The 26,738-nt window shown below is 36.4% G+C and overlaps 1 protein-coding gene across 1 annotated transcript; it reads right to left on the reverse strand.

Moving 5' to 3' along the window:
- Positions 1–1,234: 1,234 nt before the first annotated feature.
- Serpini2 (serpin family I member 2) lies at positions 1,235–26,738 on the reverse strand. Its single transcript, XM_075950627.1, has 9 exons — positions 26,675–26,738; positions 24,429–24,683; positions 17,813–18,043; positions 16,337–16,531; positions 16,070–16,262; positions 11,646–11,743; positions 8,003–8,089; positions 5,261–5,350; positions 1,235–1,421 (listed from the first exon to the last, which is right to left on the reverse strand). Exons 2-9 carry the CDS (start codon positions 24,673–24,675, stop codon positions 1,345–1,347), a joined length of 1,218 nt encoding a protein of 405 aa, XP_075806742.1. The 5' UTR covers positions 24,676–24,683; positions 26,675–26,738; the 3' UTR covers positions 1,235–1,344.

A 26,738-nucleotide genomic window follows, 5' to 3' on the forward strand; every position in this document is an offset into this window, starting at 1 on the left:
TCCACATCACTGACCACAATTGCCAACAAACAGAATCAGTCTACATGTTCCTCAATAGATGAAGAAATGGATAAAGACCGTGTGGTTTAAACACACATTGAAAATTTCAAAGAAGAAAAAAAATTACGTCATTCACTTTCAGTAAAAATGGATAGAACTGGAGATTATCATGCTAAATATGATAAGCCAAATTCAGAAAGTTGACTATCACGTTTTCTCTCATGTGCAGAATGTAAGAATTATGTATCAATATATACATATGATTGAAATAGAATAGAACTGTGTGAAGAGGATAAGAGGTTAAAAGGTGGCAAAAAGGAAGAAGAAAGGCTCTTTATGGAGGACAGTCTCAGCTCAAATACTATCTAGCCAGGTACTCAAAAATGATGGAAGGTCATCCATTCTAAATCACATTAATTTGGCTGCTGCTTTTATCTAAGAAACTAAGAAGCTTTATCAAAGTTCTCAACGTTTCTTGCTTCCATATATATTTATAGAATAAATCAGTAGGAAAATAATGATAAATTTCCTATGATATTGAAAAGGCAGACATGTGGAATAACAAGATTAATAAAACACACAAAACGCCTTCACTGCCCCAGAATTTGGCTTTCTATATCACATAGTAGAGGGGGATCCACCATGTCTACGTTCTCTTGACTATATTCCTCTAATAAAACCATGATGAGAGGGAATCTGAGAGTTCAGTCTTTTCATTGTGTATCTTACACATAGTTTTGTGTGTGTTCCTGTTTGTGTGCGTGTGAGGGTGGACATGCCTGTGTATGCATACACTTGGGTGCATGCGTGTGAAGACAGAGGAGCACCTAATGAGATATTCTACATGCTACAGACACTATCTGCCTTTTCTGTTGTTGTTGAGACAGGTTTCTCACTGTCTTAATGCTCCATGAGGACGTTAATACAGCTTCCCAGTGAGTCGGGAGGGGGGAGGGGGATTCTGGCTCCACCTCCCCAATCCCACAGTATAAGCACACCAACAGTTGGCTGGTTTTTCTTTGTTTGTTTGTTTTTAACTGGATTCTGGGGATTGAACACAGGTCCTTTAAGCCCTTTACCCACTGACCTACCAGCCCTTATCACATAAATTTGATATGGAGTTATCTTAGAATTTTTGAGCAATTTAGGATTTGTTTATGTTTTATATAATATTAGTGCCTTAGAAAATCATAAAAAGATTTTTATCTATCTTCAGTTATTTTATACACACAGTTTTAATCAGAAAAAATGTTAGAAAATGTTCAAAATGATGCCATTTCACCAGTTAACCATTCTCCAAGGGTTGGCTTGTATTTTTTTTTATTTTAAGACCATGATTTTTATTCACAGTGAATCTAAATCTCTCCCCTTCATTGTCTGGATATCAGGATCTGTCACCCTTCCCATAAACAAAATTGATTCTAGAAAAAAAAGAGAGAAAATGACTTAGAAATTTCTGAAATAAAAGACAAACTATTTTCTTCATGATTAAACAATCTTTAACTCATTCTTCTCTGTAGGTGAAGTCTGATAGTAAGACCCTCCCCTTTGTTGAAAACACTTAGATTATTGATCATTTTTTGTACTTTGAGAAGTAAATAAAACCCTTCACCATTTATCATAGAAAATGCATTAATCTTGTTTTCCATGAGAGAGTTTTTCTAAATATAGAGCCTAACCAGGCAATCAGAGCACAATGGAATGGTAATGAGCACAGTGCCACTTCAAGCCAGAAGAACGGGCAGCCATCTTTTCAAGCACAGAACAAGAGCCCCAGGGATGAAAGTGTATTTTCCCCGACCTCCTTCAGCTTTGAATCAAAGCATACTTCACTGCTAAAGACAACATTTTCATATCGCTAGTACTTTCAAGTGCCCGGTGAAATGATATCACATCAGACACAAGTGCAAATACCTGTTTCCAGCCATTCTATGTTTGGCAGTGACTCAGAACAAGAGGACAGACCAGGAATTAATGGTGCATCAAAACTACTCACCTTGCATTTTAACTGGGAAAGGGAAGCAGAAGAGGGTCAATATCAATGGCCATAAACTTCTTAATTGCAGGTGTAATGAAGGTTAATTTTAAAAAGTGGTAAATTTTTGCTTAAGTTAAAGCTAATTAATGAAGTAGGATTTATTTGAAATAACAGTGGGAAAGTTTCCTGCTTCGTTAACTCCTCGTCATTCAGTCAAGAGACAGACATGAATTTGAAGGAGAATGAGGAGGGATATATGGAAAGGTTTGGAGGGAAGAAAAGGAAGGAAAAAATACCGTAATTATATTATAATCTCAAAAAGAAATAGACACAGTATGAAGAGAATCAATAACATGGATGGAGAAATAATCTCCAACTGATGTTTGCTTTATGTTTTCACTCAAAAATCTCAAAATTATATCAGGAAAAAAAAATAAAAGTGAACACCCAGTCTTCTAATAGACAAGGGTGGACCTTCCCCAGGATGAATTTTATCACAGCAGGAGGCACCAGCGGCTGTGTCTTCATAGTGTTCTGGCATAAAATACTTCTCAGAAACTGGGAGGGATTCTCAATCACTTCTATAGGAAAAACACCACTTAAAATTTACAGGGCGGGGTCCAACAGTCCACAAGCAACATTTGTCCCAGTGTTTCCCGTCTGTTCATTTCACCATAAAGATCAGCACTAGGATGTGAGGCTTCACACACTCACTGCTCTGGTCACTACCAAGTTCTGAGGGTCAGTGAAATGTCGCTTAACATAAGAACTACGGAAGCACAGGACAGGAGCAAGAGTCAATACCGTTTCTGTTTTCTCTTCCTCTTATACAGGTGCCCTCTACCTTTAACTAAAGTGTTTACTCCAGCCCCCAGATGGAAGCGATTTATAACTACTAATATTAAAATCCACAGCATTGCCAAAACATACGGTTAGATTCCGAGATTTATTCTTAAATATTATCCTAGTTGCTTAGTCTTTCAGCTCATCTGCAGAATTCTAAATGCAATACAATTTGTATGGGGAGCACGGTCGGCTTGGAAATTGTGACTCACTCCTTCCTCAGAAATGTGCATTTCATGTACTGCCTTTGTCAATATTCGTCTGGGATTCTATAGAGCTGGTGTACCCCTTCAGCTTACGAAAACAAATGAGTTCTTTATCTCCTGTAGCTATAACAGCTACAGATAAATAGACTGCAATATACAGCTCCCTTAGTATGAAAATTCAAACATCACATAGAACTTTTACAAGAGGCATATCTGATAAAAATAAAAGTTTAAATCCAAATTAAAAAAATAGCTGTGCAAACCTAAAGTCATCTGCTGGCATACTTCAGAAACTGTCAGCTGAAAATACATACTTTGTGTAAAGCTTAAAGCCATTTCATGATCTTCTAAGTCAACATACTATTATCATTTATGGAAAAAAATTAATCACAAAGGCATAATACCTTAATATAATAGCCCTTCCCAATTTTTAAATATTTTTAATTTTTTTATGTGTAATGTATTAGTGTTTGCCTGCATGTATGTATGTGTACCATGCGTGTGTGATGTGTGTATGCAGGCCAAAAAAGGGTGTGTGATTCTCTGAATTGAAGAGCCATCATGTGTATTCTGGGAACTGAACACAGCTTGTCTATAAGACCATCAGCTGCTCTTTAACACTGAACAATCTCTTCAGCCCCTACTCTAAATTTTATGTCACAATTCAAACCTCCTGATAAATGAGGCTCTGTTTATATTAAGCAATATTTGTAGTGAGCAACCCTTCTTTGGAAGGCCTTATTACAATAATAATCATAGAAATTGTTGCTAAGGTCGAATTGTTAAACATTATCACAAATAAACAAGTAGAAATAAGTAAATGGGTCATTTTGCTTTTAAATTGTTGCTGCTCTCACACGAGATGAAAAGACATGACCTTAGAACAAACGATCAATTGAGGAAACGGGATCAAAAATAATCATTCTTAAGTCGTTTACTTACGTGTTGATGCCCAGTGTTGACTCATTTCTTGCTATTCTCTATACTCAATAATTATATATACTGATTATTAAAAATGAAGATTGCTCAATGTTTAGAGATGTATAGATCAAACAACCTACTCAGAATATATCTTATTACAGACATATATACTAGATTGATACTGTTTTAATACAGACTCGGTAAGTTTAAAGCTGTTCCGCACTCTCACAATTACTTTTTTGGAAAAGTCCACCAGTATTAGTACTATAGGGTTGAAAAAAGAGATTAGTATATCCCTCAGAGTGACAGCAGCAAAACCTATAGTTAATCTAACAAATCCAGGCTCTCAGAACCAGTTTATAGAAACATTTCAATTATTTGTACTTTGTTAATTGCTATTTATGCTTATTGATTCATTTTTAGTGAGAGCCTATTGTATACTAGGAAACATGTTATAAGCTTTATGTATTCTTTTATGTTACTTTTTAATACTTATTTTTTCCAAATGTAAAAGAAAATGTAATTTAGAATAAATGAGCCGCATGAGCTGACTTGTTAGTGGAGCTGCAGTGTGAACAGGGGTCTGCCTCTGTGACCCCATTCTCATTATGCAGGGAAACTGACATTTTCTCCAAGACTTTCTAGCATACTCAAGGTCTGGGCTGAATAAAACACTCTCTGCTCTTCTGTGTTTTGTGACTCTCCCAGGACATTATTTTTATAATCCTAATTCCCTAAAGACGACTTCCCTAGTGTTTTTCCACTCTGATGTTTCTGTAAGAGCAAGTGCTGAAAACCTGTCAGGACAACCGGGATTTCCATATTCCACATGGCCATCTATCTCATCCCTCCTTCTGCATCCCCTTTTATAACTCATTACATTCTCTGGAGGTTTGAAGTGAAGTTTGGCCCCACCCCCTTCTCTGAGCCTCTATGAGAGCCTCTTCTCATGACTCCACAATTCCCAATATTCACCTCCATTGTGGCATCTCAGCAATTTAACCCCATTTGTCACGCTACCTATTTTTAATTGTGTGGTACTAATCAAGCTAAGTTTTCTGTCTCTGAGCTTCTCTAAATCTCTCTTAACCAAATAACCGCTGGGAGTTAGCTTTATATATGGAGCAGCGTGCCAGAATCCAGATTACCACTAACCTAGTTCAGATTCTAGTTATATCTTACGACACTACAGCTGAAGTATAAAATATACTGAACAAACATCTATTGAAGGAAAACATGATTTCAGATATCTGAATAACAACTGACAGCTTAATTTATCCACTACCTGAAAAGAAATTTTAGAAAGAGGTACCTGATTGGGTATGCTTCATCACAAACAGAAATGGATGATTCGCTAGAAATTGAGTTTGAGTCAAGCTCATGATCGCAGGGATGTCTACGCCTAGGAAAAAGAGACAGCGGTCATTTACATGTTTATACTTCAGAGATCCATAAATGCACACTGCAAGAGTTTTCACAGACAAACAGGTTTTGATGTAATATATCCTAAAGGCGAAGGAATTGTCAATTAATTTTAAATCACCGCACAAAGGGCTAAATATTTAACCACCAGGAATTCATTCTGATTTCACATTTCTGTTCAATGAGGAAGAACACCAAATACTAGATTCAATTTAGTGGAGGCAATGGAAAATGTCATACTTTCAACAGTAATTTTCTGCCCACTATTTACATTGCATGATCTGTTCTTCAAATGCTTCACCTTTTAATTCCTTTCCAGACATGTTTGCACTTCATTGCCTTAATTCAAGGTGTGAGAATCTCATCTCTGTTCGGAACTACCTTTATTACTTCAATTTCTGGAGTTATTCTGTGAGCTCCACCCCCCTTCCCTGAGCTTTTAGGGTTTATATATTATGCTTTTAGGATTTATATATTATATATTGTATTATATATTATACATGTATGTATGACTTTTATTATTAAGTTAGGAGCAGATATTTTCTGAGTTATAATTACTTATTATGATAATTCACTTTATTTCAGTTTATGTGGTACTTGTGAATAATGTGGGAAATTTTAGTGGTCAGACAAATTTTCTTCCTAGACTAAATATTTTGACACTCCTCTCAGGTTCTTGCCATCTCAGATCTGGCTGAGGAGGCTAAAGTGAGATCTGAGAAAGGCAACTCCTGAGAAGTTCTCGTTTGATGCCATTGCCGCTGCTCTCTGAAGTGCATTTCCAGTCTCAATGTAAACTGCATCTTCGTCTCAATCCCCCTGGAAAACTGTGCAAACTCAAGGAAAAAATAAAATCAACATGTATAGTCAAAATTGGAAAAAAATGAAACGATCTTACAAATATGACTTGACTGACACGCTTCCGTACAAAACAACCATGACAATGACCCTTAAACTTGCAGTGGATTTAAATTCACATCTGAATTACTGAGATAAATCTGAAAAGTAAAGTCAATTTTACATCCATTTTTTTTTCATTTTCAGTGAAAACCTTTTGTCTCTCCCGTGTTTGTGAACAAACCCCGGAGCACATCCTTCATAGTCAGAATCACAGGCTCTTCCGGGGCATGGTTCATCAGGATATCCACAGACTCCTCTTACCATCTTCTAATGAGTGCAAAATCCTCCTCCTGGAGAATTCTAGCTTTGCAATGAGAGGCACTATGCAATAGCAAAATGGCTTAGTGTTTTAAACCAGGGAACCTGATATCAGTTTAAACTCTGTCAATTAACAGCATGACCCCAGGCAAGCGACTTTACATCTCTGGGGCTTTTCCTTCACTAATATAATTAGAGGACTGTCCTCTAATGGATTAGAACTAATTCAGTGTTGTGTAAAAGTAGATGAAATTTTTGTGTTTGCGAGCCATTAACCTCATCTGAGCACATAGTTCTAGTTTTTTCAAGCACTGATAGGGTTCATCCTCTGCAATCTGTTTCTTGAGCATGGTAAAGACATTTCATCCAAGAGATGACAGAATGGAAGCCACAGCCTAGTGTGTCCCACCTAGATGTCAAAAATCCATGGTACTATGCAGCAACATGAATTAATAAAGAAATCTCTAAATAGATAGAATTTGGGAGTGTTTTTTTTTCAATAGTACCCTTTAAATGATGTACAATTTAAAGCATTAGTTAAAATCCAAGTAGTATTGGGGTATGAAAAGAGACTAATGAAGGAGCTACTAATTCTTTTTTTTTGTTTGTTTGCTTCTAGTTGAATTTGATGGAAAAAAAATTATTCATCAAAAGTTTTCCCAAGTATTATTTACAAATACCATAGTTGCTATTCAAAAGAATATTTATTCAATGAAGCGAAGTAGAGAGGTTATTCTTAAGCTTCTGTGTACTCTTGAACCACCTAGTGAATTCAGCCAGCTAGATCTGACCGAGTAGGTTTGGAATGAGACTTGAAATCTGGCATCTTTAATAAGTCCCTAAGTAAGGCCCTTGCTGCAGTCTACGCACTGCATGTGTGGTATTGAGGGCAGGCTGCACATCACAAGTCAGTGTTTGCTCTCCTTGATGTGTATGGGATCACTTACTGAAGTTTTAAAAAATCTTAGATACAGCCATACAGATTGAATTATTTTAAGCATTTTCTGGGCATAGAATTTGTTAAAACTACCCAGGTGACTGTAATAAGCAGCTAAATTGTTGAACCATTACCACTGAGATAATAATAAGACTCAAATTAGAAAGGTGATCACTAGGCCAATCTAGTTAAGAATGCTATTAAAGAGGACAGGGATGGCGAACGCTCTTAACCATGAGGATTTCAGAGTCAAGTCCTGACATTTTCTCCCCAGATCCTATTAGAGAGCTAATGGGTAGTTATTATGATTCAAAAATAAGAAAATTATCAAGGGATAAAGCTAAACTGCTAATCAAGTTTTTGTTCCTTTTGTGTTATACATAAAGGAAAAGATGTATGTATAATATGCACAAGCACCATTTTCTTCCTTTCTGTATGCAGAAAAAGATAAAAGAAAGATCAGAATTGGCAGAACAACCCCAAACCTACACCGTGCCAACCTGGCTGCCAATTGTGTTTCTCAAGAATTGGTTTTACCTGTGGATGTTGCGGCTTCACCTCCATCTTCATTTATCTCAAAGAAAACTTTCTGCATGACTCTGGAGACGTAGACTTCAGATGAATCTGACGGAAACATGACAGGGAAAATCAAAGCACTTATGACTAGGCCCTCAAATAATTACATTTTCAAACATACAGAAACAGTGACTGAACAAACGGACTTTCTGCAATTCAGTCAGTTTTCTGAAGATAAGGGTGCTTAGGTTTAAGTATGAAATTCATGGAAAGATAGACAGATAGAACGAGTTTGCCTAGACATAAAAGGGAAGGCAGAAAGTGTAACCCTCAAATCAGATACCCCACTAGGAGGGAGATTTAAATGGACAGAGGGGATTCCCACTTTACCACAAATAATGAAATAATGAAAGATCAACCTTAAAGTAAACTTGTCTTTTAAATTACAGATTCAATTCTGACCTGACCATAAAACAAAATTCATTTTCCCTCAAGACTGGTTAGGTCAGAAAAGTCTAAAGAGACTTTGGATCATCAGTTAGAAAATTAACTTTCAGAGCTGTTTTCTAAACATTGGATAAATGTTTTCATGTAAGACAGTGCCTTGCATCATTTGTTCTGTTGTGCATGAACACTGAGGGATCCTCTCTTCTCCCATTGGTGGAACTGATGTGACATGTTTCTGGCACAGTGGCTGGCAAAGATAATCCTGACAAGTGCAATAACGAGGTAGACATCATATCAAGTCAGCTTTGCAGGACCAGCTATATCTAGCTTCTTCAGAGTCAACAGAGGCATGCGCTAAATGCTATCTGGTGCATAGGTGATGTCACAGACACCACGCAAATAAGCCAATCAATGAACACAAATAAGCTCAGTGACAGAAACCTGTGATATGGAAAAAGGAAGAAGCCAAAGTTTCAGTGTGGATTTTCCAAAACTTAAGACAGCCATTCAGAGTGAGACACCTAAACAGATTCTCCAATAGCTCCCAGAGGTAGGACAGGATTTGCAAATTAATCACACAGTTAGTGACCTAATGGTGCGGGCAGGTCAGGAAGAAGTGAAATATTTCACCCAGATTAGCAATCGAACCAAGCCAAATGGCTCTGAGGCCGGTAGGCTGAGTAGACCAAGTCTTATAAATACAACCCCTGCAGTAAGCCTTGCCACTTAGGAAAAGGCTGAGTCACACCAGCTTAGAACAATGAACATGACTTCTATGCTCCCTCTGTCTTTGCAGTAATCATTTCCTTTAAATATCCATGAAAAGATAAGTCTACAATTGTTAAATTAAGAGGACTAAAGAAGACTAAAAATAATTCTTGTTTTTCTAGATGTTCAAATAAGCTTGTGTGTTGTTTTATTTTTATTTATTTGTGTGTGTGTGTGTGTGTGTGTGTCTGTCTGTGTCTGTGTCTGTGTGTGTGTGTCTGTCTGTCTGTCTGTCTGTCTGTCTTCGTCTCTGTGTGTGTGCAGGTCTTGTTATGGAAAATTCAAAAGAGGGGTGTCAGGTCCCCTAATGCTGGAGTTGCAGGCAGTTTGAGTTGCCTGATGTGGGTGCTGGGAACAATACTCAGGTTTTCCACAGAAGCAGAAAACAACCTTAAATACTAAGCCATCTCTCCATGTGCCAGAGGAATAGATGGCCCACATACATTTTTCTATTTTCCCAAGGTCATTAAGACATATGACTCAGATTATGTCCTAAAAGTTACATCGTTATCAAACATGGCATAGAAACTAATAACATGGTAAGAAGTAAAGTTTGAATCCCAAAGTTTCAAAGGTATAAAATTGTATATCCAAAATTATTGAACTATATGAGTATAAAATATACATTTCTTGTAGAAATTGTTTCATATCACTAAGATTAGACTAGTTCACATTACATTTCATTAAGATTTTATTGTTCAAGAATCAGAAAGCATAGCAAGTGCTGTGGCCTGGATCAATATCCTTCCAATAGGCTGGGATGCTGGATTTAGGTCCTCAGCTAGGTAGGAAGTAGGTAACATTGAAAGGAATGGGTCATTGCGTTTTTAGGGGATCCTTTCCACACTACTCCATTTATCCCCCCCTCTGCTTCTTGTTTCCAGTAGGATCAATGAGATCCTCTGCCAAATGTTCCTGCAGCCATTTGTCTGGCTCAAGCCTGGAGGACTAAACTACCCTGAGCTGAATGCTCTGGTCCAGGTATCCTCTTTTGCTTGTTTATAGCAGGAATGCTCTGAAAAGTAGTACATACAGCATTCAATTGCTTATGCTGATAAATGCTGGCTTTGGTATTAAGTCAATGAGGCATGAAGAGAATGTTAAAATAATTCAAGTAGCTAACCCCAGAGTGGGGGGGAGAACGCAGAAAATGTTAGACATTTATTCTTTGCTTGGAGTTATGTTTTGCACAAATTATTTTATGAAGCATTTTGCAAGTATTTTCATAAATCATCTTGCAAAAGATTTACGGAAGTTACAAATTGCTGGAGTTTGAACAGTGAGCGGCTGTTTTAATGCTTATGATATATTGGGTAAGATTCCTCGGGCCAGGAAGAAGTTAAAGGGAGAAAGGTGCTTGAAAAGTGCTTGGTTGTTTGGGTTTGGGAGGTGGCTAGGGTCCAGGGCACTCTAAAATAGCATCTTACTGGAGTGTTTAATGCTGACTAGTGTTGCTAGTATGTAGGGATTTGCAAGACGTCAGATCCAATTGTCGCTGCGAAAGCAATAGCTGTGCCACGTGTGAAGGCGATAAAGAACCTGTCTGGCACCTACTGCACACCTTCCACTTCTTCCATTCAGATACATTATCCATTCTACCCATGTCCCTAAAAGATCAGTGAGTGACCAGATGGACAAATACTGCTGCGAAGTTTAGATATTTACAGAAATGTCCCAAAAGTTTTTCTATTGCATGTTATATGCTGATACAAAATGGACTGGTGGGCTTGTATCATCAGAGCCCTGCTTTATAACAGAGAGACTGTATTTTTTTAATTGTATTTGATATGTATGGTACCCTTTATTTCTATTTCTTTAGGTATTTATTTTCCAGCTATCAATTTTTGCTAATCACTGAGGAAATTAAAGAATGCCTGGCCTAGATATGGAGGTAAGGAGCCCAACAAGGCATAAGTCCCTAGATTTACATTAGCACAAACAATCCATCTCCGTTTGCTGTCAGAATATAAAGACCCTTGCAGGTAGCACGGTCCATTGCAGGCTTCCTGATTCCTGTCGTGACATCATCCAAAGCTTTGTGTGCTTTAATCCTACCAAAATATATTTGAGAAGTAGTTGTCCATCTGAGTTTTATATGTCTTGCTTAAATGACAGACACTACCTTGTAGTTCCCATTATTAGTAAGGCAATATAATCAGGGCAGAATAAAAGCCTATATAATTCTTCTACTTACATAATTTTATCATACGGTGAGAATGTTTATCTAACTTTATGAAATGCTTTCTGAATTTCATTGAGGAAAACCTCTTACCTGGGAGATACAGAGCATATTAATATTAATAGAAGATTCACCCAAGGTATGACATTTATTTACTATGTATATGCTTGCTGGGACTGAATATTCTCTCTTTGTAAGATCGGTCTGCTAATATAATTCCAGGAAAACAAATCAACATGACAATACAAAAACTACTCATCAACAGCATACCTGTTATTCCAGAAAGGTCACAGCCACGATTGAATATCTCTGTTACATTTAAGGAAGACAATACTTCCTTGAAGTCTAATTTTTGTTCTGTTTTAAATCTGTTTCAAAAAGACGAATAAAATATGACTTAAAATGTAGTGCACAGTTTCTAGGAATTTTTTTATGATGTGGGTGACTTGGCAAAGATTATGCTGTGAATCTTTGGCTTTCACCAACCCAGTCTCATTTTCTGATATCTCCCGTCATTCCTATACAGCTCCATTCATTGGTTCCACATAGCTAATATCTCGCTTCCTGGATAAACTGTTGGCAGGGAAGATGAATAGAATGATTGCAATGTGACAATTATTCCATCCAAAAAAGGTTGTTTCCTTGTTTACCATCTTTGATAGAAGTTTTCTAGTAATTTTCTTACTCAAGATTTTCAGACAAAGATGTGCACACCTCCCTACGTGCAGGAGTCAGTAGCCTACAGTCATGGAGGAAGCTTTTTGGTGACTGATATTCAGAGAGGCAGTGATTTCTCAGCATTCTTCGTATTTATTCTCTCATTGGCTGTGACTTTCTTCGTTCTTTGGGCATTTCTAATGTCTAAAAGTGGAGACTTCATATGTATAAACTTGGATGGGAACTGGGTAAAATGGATAAGATTTATCAGGTCAGGGGCAAGAGTCAGACAGTGCTTTTGATACCAGGCCATAAATTAAGCCTCTGGCATACAGCTTACCTGAGTTCTTCATTCACAAAAGAACCAATCATCAGAGAATCACGAAGATTCATGGTTCCAAGACAGCTGCAGGCACTGAATTTCATATCATTTAAATAGAGGAGAAAGAGCTAGTGCCTTTTTATTTCATAGATGCTTAGAGAATCTTGTTCATTTTTAAAAGAGATCACAAGCTGTTTTTTTTAAATGAGGTAAAACATGTGGCATTCTAGGGAAACACATGTTTTCTATATCAGTGACATTACGTGGCAACTCCCACCTCAAGGGCTATGTCTGTACCCTGACAGGCTCTGTGCATAGATGCTTGAGAACCTTGGATCTAACACCTGAGCTAAAGTTGGGGGCTACAAATTTGATGGAATATCAGTCTAATTCAACCATAATATTAATTGATGAGTATTGATTAAATTTCTTCACTGTAATTCTTCAGTATCCCGTGGGACTATGCTAAAATTATTTCCTGACAAAATTGTATGCATCTTGGAACATGCCAGACATTCCAAGCACTAAGTAACTGGTATTGCAAGGAACTTAAAAACTAAAAATCTATTGCTAATGAAAATAGCTTATTTTATGCTGCTATTTTCAACTTCTTAGTAATTTCTTACTGAACAAAATGAAATATAATTATTTTAAAAGTATTCTCTTTTTATCATACTCTTTAAACTGAATAGCAATAAAGGTGGAAACTATATGTTCTATTATACCTACTATTTTTAGAATAATAAGCCAACAATTTCAGGAGAATGACAAGAATCCTGAGGACTTATCACAGTGTCTAATAATGTGTAATTATCAACCAGAAAGTCACCTAATTAATAGTCCCGCTCATACCATAGTCCAGTGAGACCTACAGAAATAAAAATGCCTTCAGTCATTTGGTAAAAGCATAATCTAAAGCCAATACCTAATTATCCGTAATTACTGCAGCCAAGAATAGAGGGAATGAAGTAGAACATCTAAGGCTAAACACTTAATATAGACCACTGTTTTAAATGTCTACAAAAATCCTAGGACGTCAGCATTATCATGACCTTTGACGCAGAAGAAAGCAACCATAAGAAAGCTGATTTCCAAGCTCAAGGTCAAGATATGTACAAGAAATATGATTTAAACTCAGATCCATTTTGGTCCAAGGTAATGTGCTGACTTCTTCTGTCTTCTAATCAAAATATAATTCCACTGTAATTCTAAACCATGATCTTGATCAACATATACGGTGTGAGTCCCTGTTCACCATGGTCATGTTTCAGTTCCCATCTACTTGGCCCTAAGCTAAAATTGTTAAAGAAATAGCAGCTGAAAGAAAAAGAATGGGCAACAAAAATGCTGGTTAGATAAATAGTAAGTTAAATAATCAAGAAACAGAATATTTAGCATATGGAACAATGTCTATATGCTTTACATATGGAATTTGCTCCCACGTGTAAGCATTGATTTGAGAAAGATCTCACATGGGGGAAAAAAAAAAGAAAGAACATCTGAATTCTTGTGCTACGATAGACCTGCCTTGGTGTCTAGTCACGTTAATTAATTAATACACTGAGGGCTCTCATTAAATGTGGAAAAATTAAAACCTCTTGATGTCTCCCTGTGGGTTCCTATCCTATTATCTGAAATCCCATTGTGTATATTATGGGCTTTAGCTAGCCCCGTATTCTTTAAAGATGAAAGTAACCAAACCAAATCCACAGAAACACAGTATTGGTATCAAAATATAAATTCAAAGACTGGGAGATGGTTCCTAGAAGAAAATACTTGCTTTACAAGCGTAAGGACAGAAGTTTGGATAGACAGAAAACATGTAAAGGCACCCATGCAGTAGAATGCATTTATAATCCCAGCATTCCCATGACAAAATAAAAGGCAGAGACAAAGAAACAAGCTAGCTAGCTCGACATTCTCACTGGCAAATAACAGACCCAAAAAAGGTGCAAGTAGAGAAATGACACCTGATCTTGCCTTCTAAGATCTATATACAAACTTAGGGTTAGATACATCACACAGACGCAATAAACACAATGTTTATAATACTTTGCAAAGTGAAGTTTTGTGTAGGTAAAATTTACAAACATCTGACTTGTATTAATAAGTGCTTGTTCTCATGATGCTTCCTATATAGAGAAATCTCACGCAGTGTAGGTATATGATCCAACCCATTATAACTTAATTTCTAAAATATTTACTTTGGGGGTCTTTGATGGAGTTAAAGAATATAATTATAACTATAGTTTTCCTTTGTTATAATAAAAGATAAAGTAGATATAAAAATATTTACAGCATCTCATAGTACAGGTAGACAAAATGATATGAACTTCTACTAATATCCAACTAAGACAATATCTAAAATTTGATGTCTGGCATGTTAAAGACAATAAATGCTAGCTCTGTCCCTAGTACATTTAACCTATTTTTAATCCTACAGGCTTTGATTCTAAACTTATTCTGTCAGAAAAGGGAAAAGGAAATTCTACAACCAGGAGCTATGATACCAACAGTCTCATGTTCCTTTCTGCTGACTCTTGTATATAAAGTCTCCTGATTGTTTGACATTGACCAAAACAAGTTACAAAAGAGCTATTTATCTATCTATTTATTTATTTATTTATTTATTTATTTGCAACAAAGCAGGTTGTAAAAGGGCTGGTGTTGTACCGAACCTAACTTATGATGCTATCTCCAAGGATTGCTAGACTCTGCCAGTAGCTAGGAAGAGTCAAGAAAATATTTGAGACACAGCCTTCAGGACAGTGTGACTCTGAATACGAACTTGAGTTTATAGTTTTGAAACGAAATTAAGAGAGAATGAATTGCTGTCACTGAAATCAACTACTGGGCTCCTGTTTCTTTTTCACAGTAGCCTTGGGAAGCTGATGACTTTGCTTAAATTACTCCAAATCTATCAGATCTTCACTTCCCAGTTTTAAGACCGTTATGTACTCGTTGAGATATAAAAGAAACGCAGCTCTGAATAATAAGCCATATAGACTTGTCACTAAAGGTCAAGCTGCAAACCTACAGTGCCAGCACAAGAGAGGCGGGGGGTCATGAGTTTGATGCTAGCCTGGGCTACATACTAACATCAAAATGAACACGGGCAACACATAGATAATTTCCAGAGCAGAGGCAGAGGTGACTGAAACAAAGTCATCAGCCAACTCAAAAATATTTACTGAGCTGATGTAATTTTCTTCCCACTGTTTATATATAAAATGCATATTTTTGGGTAAGAAGAGGGTTAATTTTAGGAAAATGTTAATTTTAGGAAGATTGAATTTCTGACTTTAGTTCTTTGGAGTAGAGAGGAGATCTGTAGAAGGTGAGGAGAAATAGCAATGGGAGAACGAACGTCTTCAAGGGGTTTAGAGAGTAGTGCTTAGATCTGCGAGGAGTGAAGGGAACAATAAGCAGTGGATATGTTTAAAATGTGCTATATGGCTCTGAAATCCTCAATTAATAAAATGATATATTAAAATGTATGAAGACATGTTTGTAACACAGGGTAGAATGTAAACTATGTTATTTTGGTACACCATTTGCTCTGTAGGTTCTTTTGTCTTTCAAAAGCTTATTAGCGCATATAACCATTGCTTCTTATGAAAATCCCTTGTAATTTCAGTGGAGCGTTAATTGCCTACAACTGACTACAGGGTTCCACTTATAGTTCATAACCTCAGCAGCACAGAACATGACCCACCGAGGGAGGCTGACTTCCACTTCCTTTTCCTGCAGCTCAGACAGCCATCTCTGAATGTGGCGAGCAGTAACTTGTTTCTCCACTTCTTCTATGTTCATTCCTTTTGCAGGAAGGATGATGACCATACTAAACTCATTAGACTTGAAAGGCAATTCCAAAACCTGGCAGGTCACGAATGACTCAGAAAAATAACCTGAAACAAAGTTCATTCAATATATTTTTCAGTTATCAAATCCATGGTTTAATGTGTACAGTTTCTCATATTACCATATTTTGCTCTCAATAGAGCCTTCATCATTGGAACCTTGACTGTTGAGCCATCTTTCTTATGAAAATCTGTCATCTCTGTGTCTTCCTTCCTGAACTTCTGTTGCCAGTCCCCTTTAAAATAAATGGCATTTACCAGGACCAGACGAGTCAGGGGGCCAAAATCGTTCTCTGAAAACATATTTTTAATTTTTCCTATAAAGAGGATGAAGAACAAAGTAGGGAGAATAATTAGGTGGTGATTCAATGGAACTGGCTAAAATAGACTAAAGCAAGAAAATGTCTTACACAGAACTATTTATGACAAGCTACTGTGTGATCTAGCTTGAGAAACTTAAGAGCCAAAGGGAATGCTGCTAACTACTTCCCTAAGAAACAGGGACTGACAGAAACACCAGGAAATAGGAAATGGGAGTGTTCTAGGAAAAAGTGGACAGAGCAAGTAAGGAGTTCTCTGATGAGACGATGTTCGTAAGTTGATGCTCAGACAAGAAGAGAATTGGAATTGTCTTCCTGCATATTTATCAGTTTCATACAAACCTAAGCGCTAACTTGCCCATCAGTGCAACCAGACTCACTATATCAGTGCTACACCCAAGCTTATTATTCTCTTGGAACCAGTGACTAGTGATAGCCTGAGGTTCATCTTCAAAACAACCAGCCTCTCCTCGTCTTATTTCTCTGTTCAGTAGACCCTTCCTTGTTCATAACAATATTACTTCCTTATTTCACATCCCTATAAATTTTGATCCTTACCACTAAGTCATGATCTTAGTGGATACCTCTGTGTTTGAATCTACCCATGAGGATTCAAGAAGCTACTCACACAATCATAAATTTCTGGAGCATAATCAAAAAAAATACTATTAAGTGTCCAGTATATGTTTATTATATCACATACATTGTTATGAAAGTTTCTAATAACTACAATATGTAGTAGTGTCCTAAGTTTAAATAAAAACCAAGCACACAATGTTCTAAACTTTGAACTCAAATCTATCCTGACCTAAACCTCTATTTAATGACTTTGTAATTTTTGCTATGTTGTTTTAAAGGTTAGATTAGCATACCTATGATAAGATTGTTAGCATTATTTTTAAACATTCGCAATATCAACTAAAATATTTACAGTGTACTTGGGAAAAAGACATTTGGAATTGACATATCTAATATATTCTTGGACAAAAATAGGCCTCCTGTTTACATATCTGAAAGAAAAATCAATGTTGGAACAAAAACTCTTGCAAAAATTCTCGCATTAAGAATGGCGGCTGTCTGGAAATTAGTGCATGAATCAAGATACTTTTCCAAGCACTAGGTTGTAAAGTCTCTTGTTAATACAGGGAGATGAAATGGAAGATTTGATCCATTTGATCACCATAGAAAGGGGAAATACTGAGCCACTCTTTACTTTAGTATATTAAAAACTATGAATCCACCAGGAAATAGCAGTTTTATGAAAATGGGAAACTTTACCGTCTGTTTTGCTCTCAACCCAGGTGCTTATTGTCTCTGCACAAGCCTTTGCATCCAGAAAATCCACCAGTTTTGCAGCACTCTGGAAAAACTCCTTGTTGCCATGGAGATACGCTTCCTTCACAGTGAATCCTTCTTGAAGGTAGAGGGCACTGGCAAGATTAAATGTAAATTCCTGTTTCTTCTTTGAGGTGGCTGAAAAAAATGACTTCAGCACAGAGAATTCCTCTCCTACAAAATAATTATAACATGTACTCACATATTGAACAACATGAAAACAGTACCTTCTCAGCTCTGACTCTTCTCAGTGTCCTGATTCATCACCAGTTTTCCATGCCTAGACCTAACTAACCATGGAAAGTCAGATACAGACTTTGAATATTTACCTTCAATGGAATGTGGATTTTGCAGAAAAATCAACAGCTATGTTGGACAAAGAATGACCATGCAAATTTAAATTCTTTTTCAGAATCACAATTATGAATTTATGCAGGCTGAAGGAAAATGCAACTTTCTAATCACATTTAGAACATTCAATAGCAGGAAGTTTCCAGTTAAGAATCATTTCTTTGAGAGGGAATTGTTGATATTAGTGGAGATACGACACCAATGAACAGTTTTCAATGCTATGTTTACTTATTGATTTTTTTGCACCTCTGTGTATGAAAATGTACATAGTTACTCAAGGGAATAAATTATATTTTCAATGTTTTCTAGAGAAACCTAATAATGAATATGAACCAGGGAAAAATATCAATAATTTATTTTCTAATATTTCATTACCTATGACGCAATAAACAGATTAGACAGCATAGTGCACATTCTGAGTTCTAAGACAGCTTTCTAGTGTAAGTTTGTATAACCTAGGCTATCCCTATAACAATTACCTAATTTTTATACAAATACAAAGGAATCATATTAGATCATATTAAACCATCATAGTCATAATGGTTTGAAGATCTTATTTCTTTTCCTTTTTTTTGATATCAGACATAAAGCAAAATATCACTAATCATGAGCCAAGAGAAACTAGGTAACAAAGAGAACTCTAAGAGAAACATACATGAATCCCCTGGGAAGAGGAAATAGACAAAATCTCCTGAGAAAAAAAAAGGACTCTGGGGATGAGGGAAGAAGGAAGGGCAGAGGAGGAGAAGGAGGAGAGAAGGGGAGGCAGGAGGAGAAGTTGAAGGAACGGGATGGTCAATGTTACTTTTATTTCAGCTTCCAGAAAATACTGCTATTTGTTGAAGAACTGCACCTGTCCAGGTTTCAAGGTTTACAAGATAAGCCCTATAATCATCTCTAGACTTATATAAAAATCTGGCATGCCTATTTGTTCAGACGCAGTAATCTATGTATTTTGGCTGTCTGCAAGAATAAAAGCCTTTAGGCATCCCAAATATAGCTACTGGGTAAAATCAACTCAAATAATTACCACCAGCAGACTATGTTCTATGTTATGCATGGCTCTAAATCTTGTCTACTCTGACGATTCTTCTTATAATTTCTTACGCATACCCTAATGTTGCACACATTTTTATGTACTTCTGACATAATCCTAGAACTGTTCCATATAACATGTTTAATCCAGAAATTGTTTCATATAACATATTATTTTATGCTTTTATTACATTTTCAGTAAAAACTAAAATTTCATTAGTGTAACTTGCAAGTGGATAGTATTTGATTAGTCTCCATTTAATAAACCACAGTTCACCATTAAAAGGTACTCATTGAAGATATGGTTCAGTCAGTAAACTGCCTGCTGTACAAGGAAAAGGATGTGCGTTCAATCACCACATAAAAGCTGGGGAGGTCGCGTCAGGCCTGTAATCCCAGCAGTGGGGAAGCAGAGGCAGAACAATGCCTGAGTCTTGCCATCATTCCAGTAGAGCCAAATTAAAGAACTCTAGGATCAAAAAACCTGTCTTAAACAATAAGGTAGAGATTAATAGAGTGACTCACCTGACATAGAACTCTAATCTCCAAAAAGCACACACAGAGAGAGCAGTGTACACACACACACACACACACACACACACACACACACACACACATACACACCACAAAATTAGTATTACTGAAAACTTCTTTGTAAGGACCAAAGAGAGAAAAAGCATGAGAGTACACATTGTTAAATTATAAAGTCAGCAGTCATAATCTTTGTGTGAATTAGGGAGCTGATATTGGGGAGCCACCTCCACATGCTGTGCTTTGCATCTTGCCCAGCTGACCGGAAGCTATGCCTGGTCCACGACACCTCGTTGGTCTGCAGTTCTTGACTAGGTACAATATGCACATCTATCCAGGAAGCCAGACTAGATGCACTGCATTGTATTTGAAATTTCAGATTCCCTATTCACTGAAACAGAGACAAATACATAAAAGATTTTAATTATAAAAATACATTTCATAGTACTAGACTTGAGGACCTTCATGAGTCCTGAGAACTGTGAACTGTGGATTTCTTTACACTAGGAGATGGAGGAAGTTAAACTCATCTGTTTGGTTATGCAAAGATTCTGGATGCTGGTTTCCAGTGTTCTGAGGTTTTACATGGCATATTTTAGCAGCCGGGTGACTTCAGAGATTACTTCCTCAGCAAAGGTACAAAAGCTTATTAAAAGAAAATAATTAATGACAAAGATAAAGTGACAGGATTCTAAAATAATTTTCAGCATTTATAATTTATAGACACCTCTCAAAGAATGGTAGGGAAAACAGAGAAGGAGACAAAAAATAGCTGTACCTCTTTTGTCAGAGCAAATGGAATCATGCCATATACTTAAGTTCTAAGAACCTGTGACAAAGAGCTGGCCTTTAATAAATTACTGGGCTCCTAAATCAATGGAAAATAATCACCAAGTAGCATAAGTTGGGGGGGAGGGGACTATAAAAATATTGGGCTTATAAACTTGATTATATTTACAGGTTAATGACCCCATTTAGCACAAATTAAAAAGAATACATATGCATGGCTCCTAATCAGCAATGAGAAAAAAAGTTTCTTTAATTTCCTAAAATAGAACCACAGAGAACCAATAATGGGGATAATCGGTTTGATTATACCAGCCCTCTGGAATATCTTTTAAAATTCTAACACTGGTTCTCTTCTTATGGTGTCAAGATCCCAAAGGCTCATTATGTGTGCAGATGATATCCAGACAAGCAAAAAAAAAAAATGTAAACCTACGGCAGGGCCTGGGGGAAGTGGCTCAGACAGTAGCATCCCTTCTACTAAATCGTAAGGTTCCGAGTTGGACCATAAATTCAAATATTAAAAAAAGAATGAAAATGCTGGGTTTGATGACACATGGTTGTGATCTCAGCACAGTGGAGGCAAAGACAGATGGATCCATAGGAATCACTGTCCAGACGTCTTAGTGACAAATTTCAGATCTGCCAGAGACCATCTCAAACACGGGTATATGTGGTGGGTGGGGCTGCTGAAGAGATTGTTTAGGGGTTAAGAGCACATACCACTCTTCCAGAGTACCCATTCAGTCTGTTACTCTAGGAATATGGGGTCCAAAATCTCTGTCCTCCAAAGGCACCTGTATCTCCAATGCAGCCTTTGAATAATCAGTATCAATTTTTTCAGAGGCATTATCAGGGGTTCAGAACAGTGAAGAACATATATTCTGAGCATATTCTTTGATGTTGGGTAACATATAAGTACTGAGCCCCTGGGATTCTCAGTCCTACAAAGATGCTACAGTTCAATGCATCTGTACAGCCCTATAGAATAAGCCTGGCATTAACATGCCACAATAGAGCAGAGATCACAAACTTGTAGCAGGAACAAAAAATCAAGACAGATGATTCAACAGACAGACACTGATTTTATAAATCAGTGGTGTGGGGGGAGGGACTAGAAAGAAGCCTCAGTGATTATGAACATTTGCTGTTCTTTCACAGGACTCAAGTTCTATTCCCAGAAAGCAAATTGGGTGGTTCACAACAATCTGTATATTAATCTCCAGGGGATTTGATATTCTCTTCTTGCATCTGCAGGCCTCTACATTCATGCATACAATTTTAAATAATAAACCTTTTTAAAGAATAAAATTTTGAGGCACTAATGGCAGAGCCAGCACTGAAGTAAGTCAATGATCTTCAGCGAAGAAATTAAATCTGAGATGTTGAAATATGCCATAATCAAGCTATATTTCAACACAGTACTGTTTTTAAATGTAAAATGGGACCTGCAGAGATGGCTCATAAAAGGTTGGCTTCACAAACATAAGAACCCGCGTCTGGGGCTGGAGAGATGGCTCAGTGGTTAAGAGCATTGCCTGCTCTTCCAAAGGTCGTGAGTTCAATTCCTGGCAACCACATGGTGGCTCACAACCATCTGTAATGAGGTCTGGTGCCCTCTTCTGGCCTGCAGACATACACACAGACAGAATATTGTATATATAACAAATAAATAAATAAATATATTTTTTTTAAAAAAGTACCCGAGTCTGACCCTTGACATCCATTTAAAAGCCAGTGTTGGCAGTGTGTAGTGTACTTGTAATCCCAGCACTGACAAAGATAGGAGGATCCCTGTGGTTTAGAGGTCAATCACTCTAGCAAAATAGTCTAGCTCCAACGTGAGCCATTGGGCCCATCAGAAAAAGAAAGATGACGTCAACCTAGTGAAATAAGTTATAGCTCCAAGGTGAGCTATAGATCCCATTAGAAAAAGAAAGATGACATCAACCTAGTGAAATAGTTTAGCCCCAAGGTGAGCCCTAGGTCCTGTCTGAAAAAGGAAGATGATGTCAGCCTCTGTCCACCACATGCACATGAACTCACACACTTTTGCACAGTCACAGTAATCAAAATGGAAAAGGATTCATTCTCTCTTTTTTCTAATTCCAGTTCCTGCATGACTCTGCTTGCACTGCCTGCTGCTGGCTGTCTCAGTCCTTGCTCCACTTTGACTCAGTTTGCTCCTCTCCCGCCAGGCTGTGTGGAGATGTTTCCCTGGCTTCTTCTCGTTCACTCCCTCACCTTTCTCACTGGTTAACTGTGTATCTTCTTTTTATTTCTTCTTTTCTCGCTTTTATTTTTCAGACTTCATTTTTATTGTTTGGCCTTTTAACTTTCTTTTCCTTTATTACTGATCCTCCATATGTGTCTTTCTGTCACTTAGAGAGTGAACAGCAGAAATATTTTGGCCGATTATTCTCACCGTTTTGCCATCTATATATACCCTTACAAGGAAAATATAAAATTTCCCTTATGAGTCTCATGGCATTGTTTTGGGAAAAAGCACTAGTCAAAATCCATTTTGCTTTGTTTCCTCATCTGCGTAGCAGAGGTATATGTATCTTGTGAACTGATTATAGATGTTACATAGTAGTTTGCAACAGATACACATAGCAAACTACATCCGTGTTTGATGGTACCTATTATTATTACTGTGACTTTTATGCTCACACCCTACCACTCTTAAGACATGTATGTTTCCCTCTAAGATGTATTCATATGAAAATTTAATTTCAGAGGCCTCCTTTGATAGCTTTTCATAAAATCATCTTTGCTTGCATTCATAAATAATATATTACATTTCAGAGGGGCACCATGAAATGTAATGTTGAAACCGATGCTATAGTAGCTTCATTATATATTATTCACAAAGGAAAACTCAATTATTATTATCAATATCATTTCTGTACAAAATTGCTTTTATTGAAAATGGAGCAATGTATGCCTTGCCAATATTTTCAGAAAAAGCAAATTCTTATGTGCTAAGAAAAATATACTGAAACCAATTATGGTTATAATAACTGAACTCTCATCAAAAATCTAGATATCTCTTCTGATGCCCAGGAAATGCTATGTGATAGTGATATAAGAGCTTAATTCTCAGACCACTATGAAATGAAAGCATGAGCCAGATGGCCTGGGAGATGTTTCAAGTTCGGTGTCAGATGCCCACATGTGACTTTGGGACACTCAAAAACAACCACCTGCCGTAAGAAACTTGTGATGGCTATTTAAGAGCTTCCTTCCTCCATTTCATAAAACTACTGAGAACGCTTATAAATTAAATGTTGATGTTGGTGAAGTAGCACATTACTTTTTAAATTTTATTTTATTTTTATTTATTTATTTTCCATTCCAAAATTTACACTTCCTCCCCTTCTCCCATTCTTCTCCCGCTCCCCCACTCACCCTTGTAAGAGAAGTGTGAGAAATAGCCACTGAAAAAGGTTGAGTAATTAATTCCCTTTCCACAAGAATAAATAGAATGCAATATTATTTTAAATCCATTCTTTTATATTAAAAATCAGTAAGTAGAAGTATACAAACAGTTTATAGAAAAATACACAAACAGGCAGGGAATTCTATTTCTGTGTAAGCATTAATTTCTTTTTTTTTTTTTTTTTTTTTTAGTTTTTCGAGACAGGGCTTCTTAATAAAATATTTGTGCCACATATTTTAAAAAGAAACTATCCTAAGTGGATAAAATACATACATTTATAATTACCTGTTGGTCATAATTTGGAAATGTCTTTGCTTATTTTCATCTGTTGAAGCTCTATAAGCTGAGCTTCTCCCTGATATCCTAAAACTAAAGCTGACAGTATCTACAGACAGTTAGGTCTAAGATGCTCACCTTTTGAGGATTCCTCCATCCTTAAGGTTTTCCGGATCTGCTGTTGTGCTTTGCCTTTTGCACCCAGTTGGACCATTCCAAGAAGCACAGTCGTTCCAAGAGGGGAAAATATAATGTTGTTCTTGTGAGAGGAACAAACAGCTTTATAAAGATCCACTGCAAAGTCGGCACCTTTTTGAGCCACAGTTCTTGAAGCTTGACTTCCAAAGAACAACAGCAGAAAACTCCACAATATCATCTTGTCCATCTTGACTTCTGTGTGTTAATTTAAAATGTATTGGTTTCCAAAACAGACTTCATCACAGTAAGTTCAATAGAAGCTTTCCTATCTATTAGACTATCCTGAACAAATATACACACATGCAGAATATTCTATATGTACTACTACCAAAGAAAAACTTTTTATCATGGCGATTTGTTGTGTAAGCATCATGTAAAGGAGAAACTCTCACGCTACCGGTAGTAATAAGTTCCTTCAAAAGCTAACATAACATATACTTTGAGTTTCTTAAAAACAGTGGTACATCACTACACAGAATACTTTCAGTTCTAACTAGTTTTATGATTCTTTCTATTTTCCAATGGCTTTAATGGCACACCTATTACTCTGATTCAAGGGAAACTTGTATTCAACTTGCTTCCCAAGGCCTTTAGACCAAGGGCAGCAAAACCAGAAAGCCAGTGCTTTCTAAGTCAACACAGCAGTCTCCAACAACTCCTTTCTCACACTCTGTGAACCTTGATTCTGAGAGCAAAATATCCCAACATTCATTTCAGTTTTTCAAAATGAAAGAAAAAGAAATGAAGAAAGATTTAAAAACAAACAAAATGACAGTCAAATATAAATAGTAAAGTCAAAACAAAGAATAAAATCTTCAAGCATTCTTTCTAAACAATTGATAACTCTAGGAATAGCAGCAACAGGAAACCATATCAGTTCACACGACTGCCCCAGTCATGAAGTACCCACTAAGACAATTACAAGAAAGTCAACTGTCTCATTATACCTTCACTTGAAAGAGTTTGAATGCTTTGTAGAAGAAGTTTCAGTAATGCTAATTTTATTTTAAAAATTATACATATTAATAACCATCAATGGGATACTAGGAAATAACCTTTCAAAGGGAGCAAAGACTATAAAGTCTTCAGAATAGTGCTGTTAGCCTTGAAGATCTGAAGTATTACATTCCTAGAGTTATAGGTCAAGTGTTATTAAGAAGCATTAGTAGGAATACTGATAAAGAATAATCAAATAACCTCGAAAAGTAAGCTCTAAGGTATTATTTTGGTTCTTCAGATTTTTAAAATATAAATAGAAAAAATCTCTATTTGTATAAATAGTTTTACAAAGTGGTAAAGTCTCAAAATATAATACAAAGCAACTAATAGAAAATAATATTGATAAGGCATGAATACAGATGTAAATTGTTATTCACAGGACTTATTAAGCACTCAATCGATATAGTACTAGGTGGTTAGGGTATAACAGTAAAAATCCTTTCATGAGAAAAGTTTTACACATAAATGAATGTCTATATATTATGCTCTAATCTCTCTCTCTCTCTCAGTGGGTGTGTGTGTGTCTATGTTTCTCTCTGTGTGTATGCAAGTGTGAATATATATATGGCTTTGAACTTTTTACAGATGTATATATGTTCTTTTTAGGAGTATATTATTTCTCTGATTATTTCTGAAAAAAATATGCATTTACTGCTTTGTAAGTCATCAAAACATATCAGTGTCTTTTAAACAGGCTGAAATTCATTAGATATATCTTCAAGAATTTGGCCAACAATGGAATAATAAATATTATTAGGAATAATGTCACTCTTTCTGGCAATAGTCTTGGTACTAAGATAACACTCGAACTGCTACTGCTCATAATGAAATTTTACTTCTTGAGCAGCCATTTCTACCAACAATTTTCTGAGCATTTAATAAGTTATAACATCAAACAAATAACTCACTTTAAAGTTCACTTACCTCATTCAGTTTTGGGTGATATCTTACCAGAAATTCCAAAGAAACTAAGAAATAAACAACATGGTGAATAGTTCTGTAAGAACTTGACCTTTCTACAACGAACAATTTTAAGGTGGAATGAAAGTAATGTTTTATTTTTATAAAATAATTAATTATTCCTGCAACAAAGTGAATCCAAGCATCATTCTTCTACTGCAACAAGCAGAGTCCATGTTACTGAATATGGGCTTCTTTCAAAATCTGCTTAATTTTAAGATACTTACCCTGAATTAACTTCTGGTTGCTTACTGGAGTGTTGTGACTAAAATATACTTACTGGAAACACTC

The sequence above is a fragment of the Microtus pennsylvanicus genome, chromosome 16, assembly GCF_037038515.1.
Source record: "Microtus pennsylvanicus isolate mMicPen1 chromosome 16, mMicPen1.hap1, whole genome shotgun sequence".
NCBI lineage: Eukaryota > Metazoa > Chordata > Mammalia > Rodentia > Cricetidae > Microtus > Microtus pennsylvanicus.

Excerpts from the sequence above, each read along its gene's own strand:
- Serpini2 (XM_075950627.1), bottom strand. The coding sequence starts at position 24,675 with ATGGACAAGATGATATTGTGGAGTTTTCTGCTGTTGTTCTTTGGAAGT. Across the intron at positions 16,532-17,812 it reads GGTTGAGAGCAAAACAGACG|GAAAAATTAAAAATATGTTT; the intron begins GTAAAGTTTCCC and ends TCCTCTTTATAG. Across the intron at positions 1,422-5,260 it reads GATGAAGCATACCCAATCAG|AATCAATTTTGTTTATGGGA; the intron begins GTACCTCTTTCT and ends TTTTTTTTCTAG.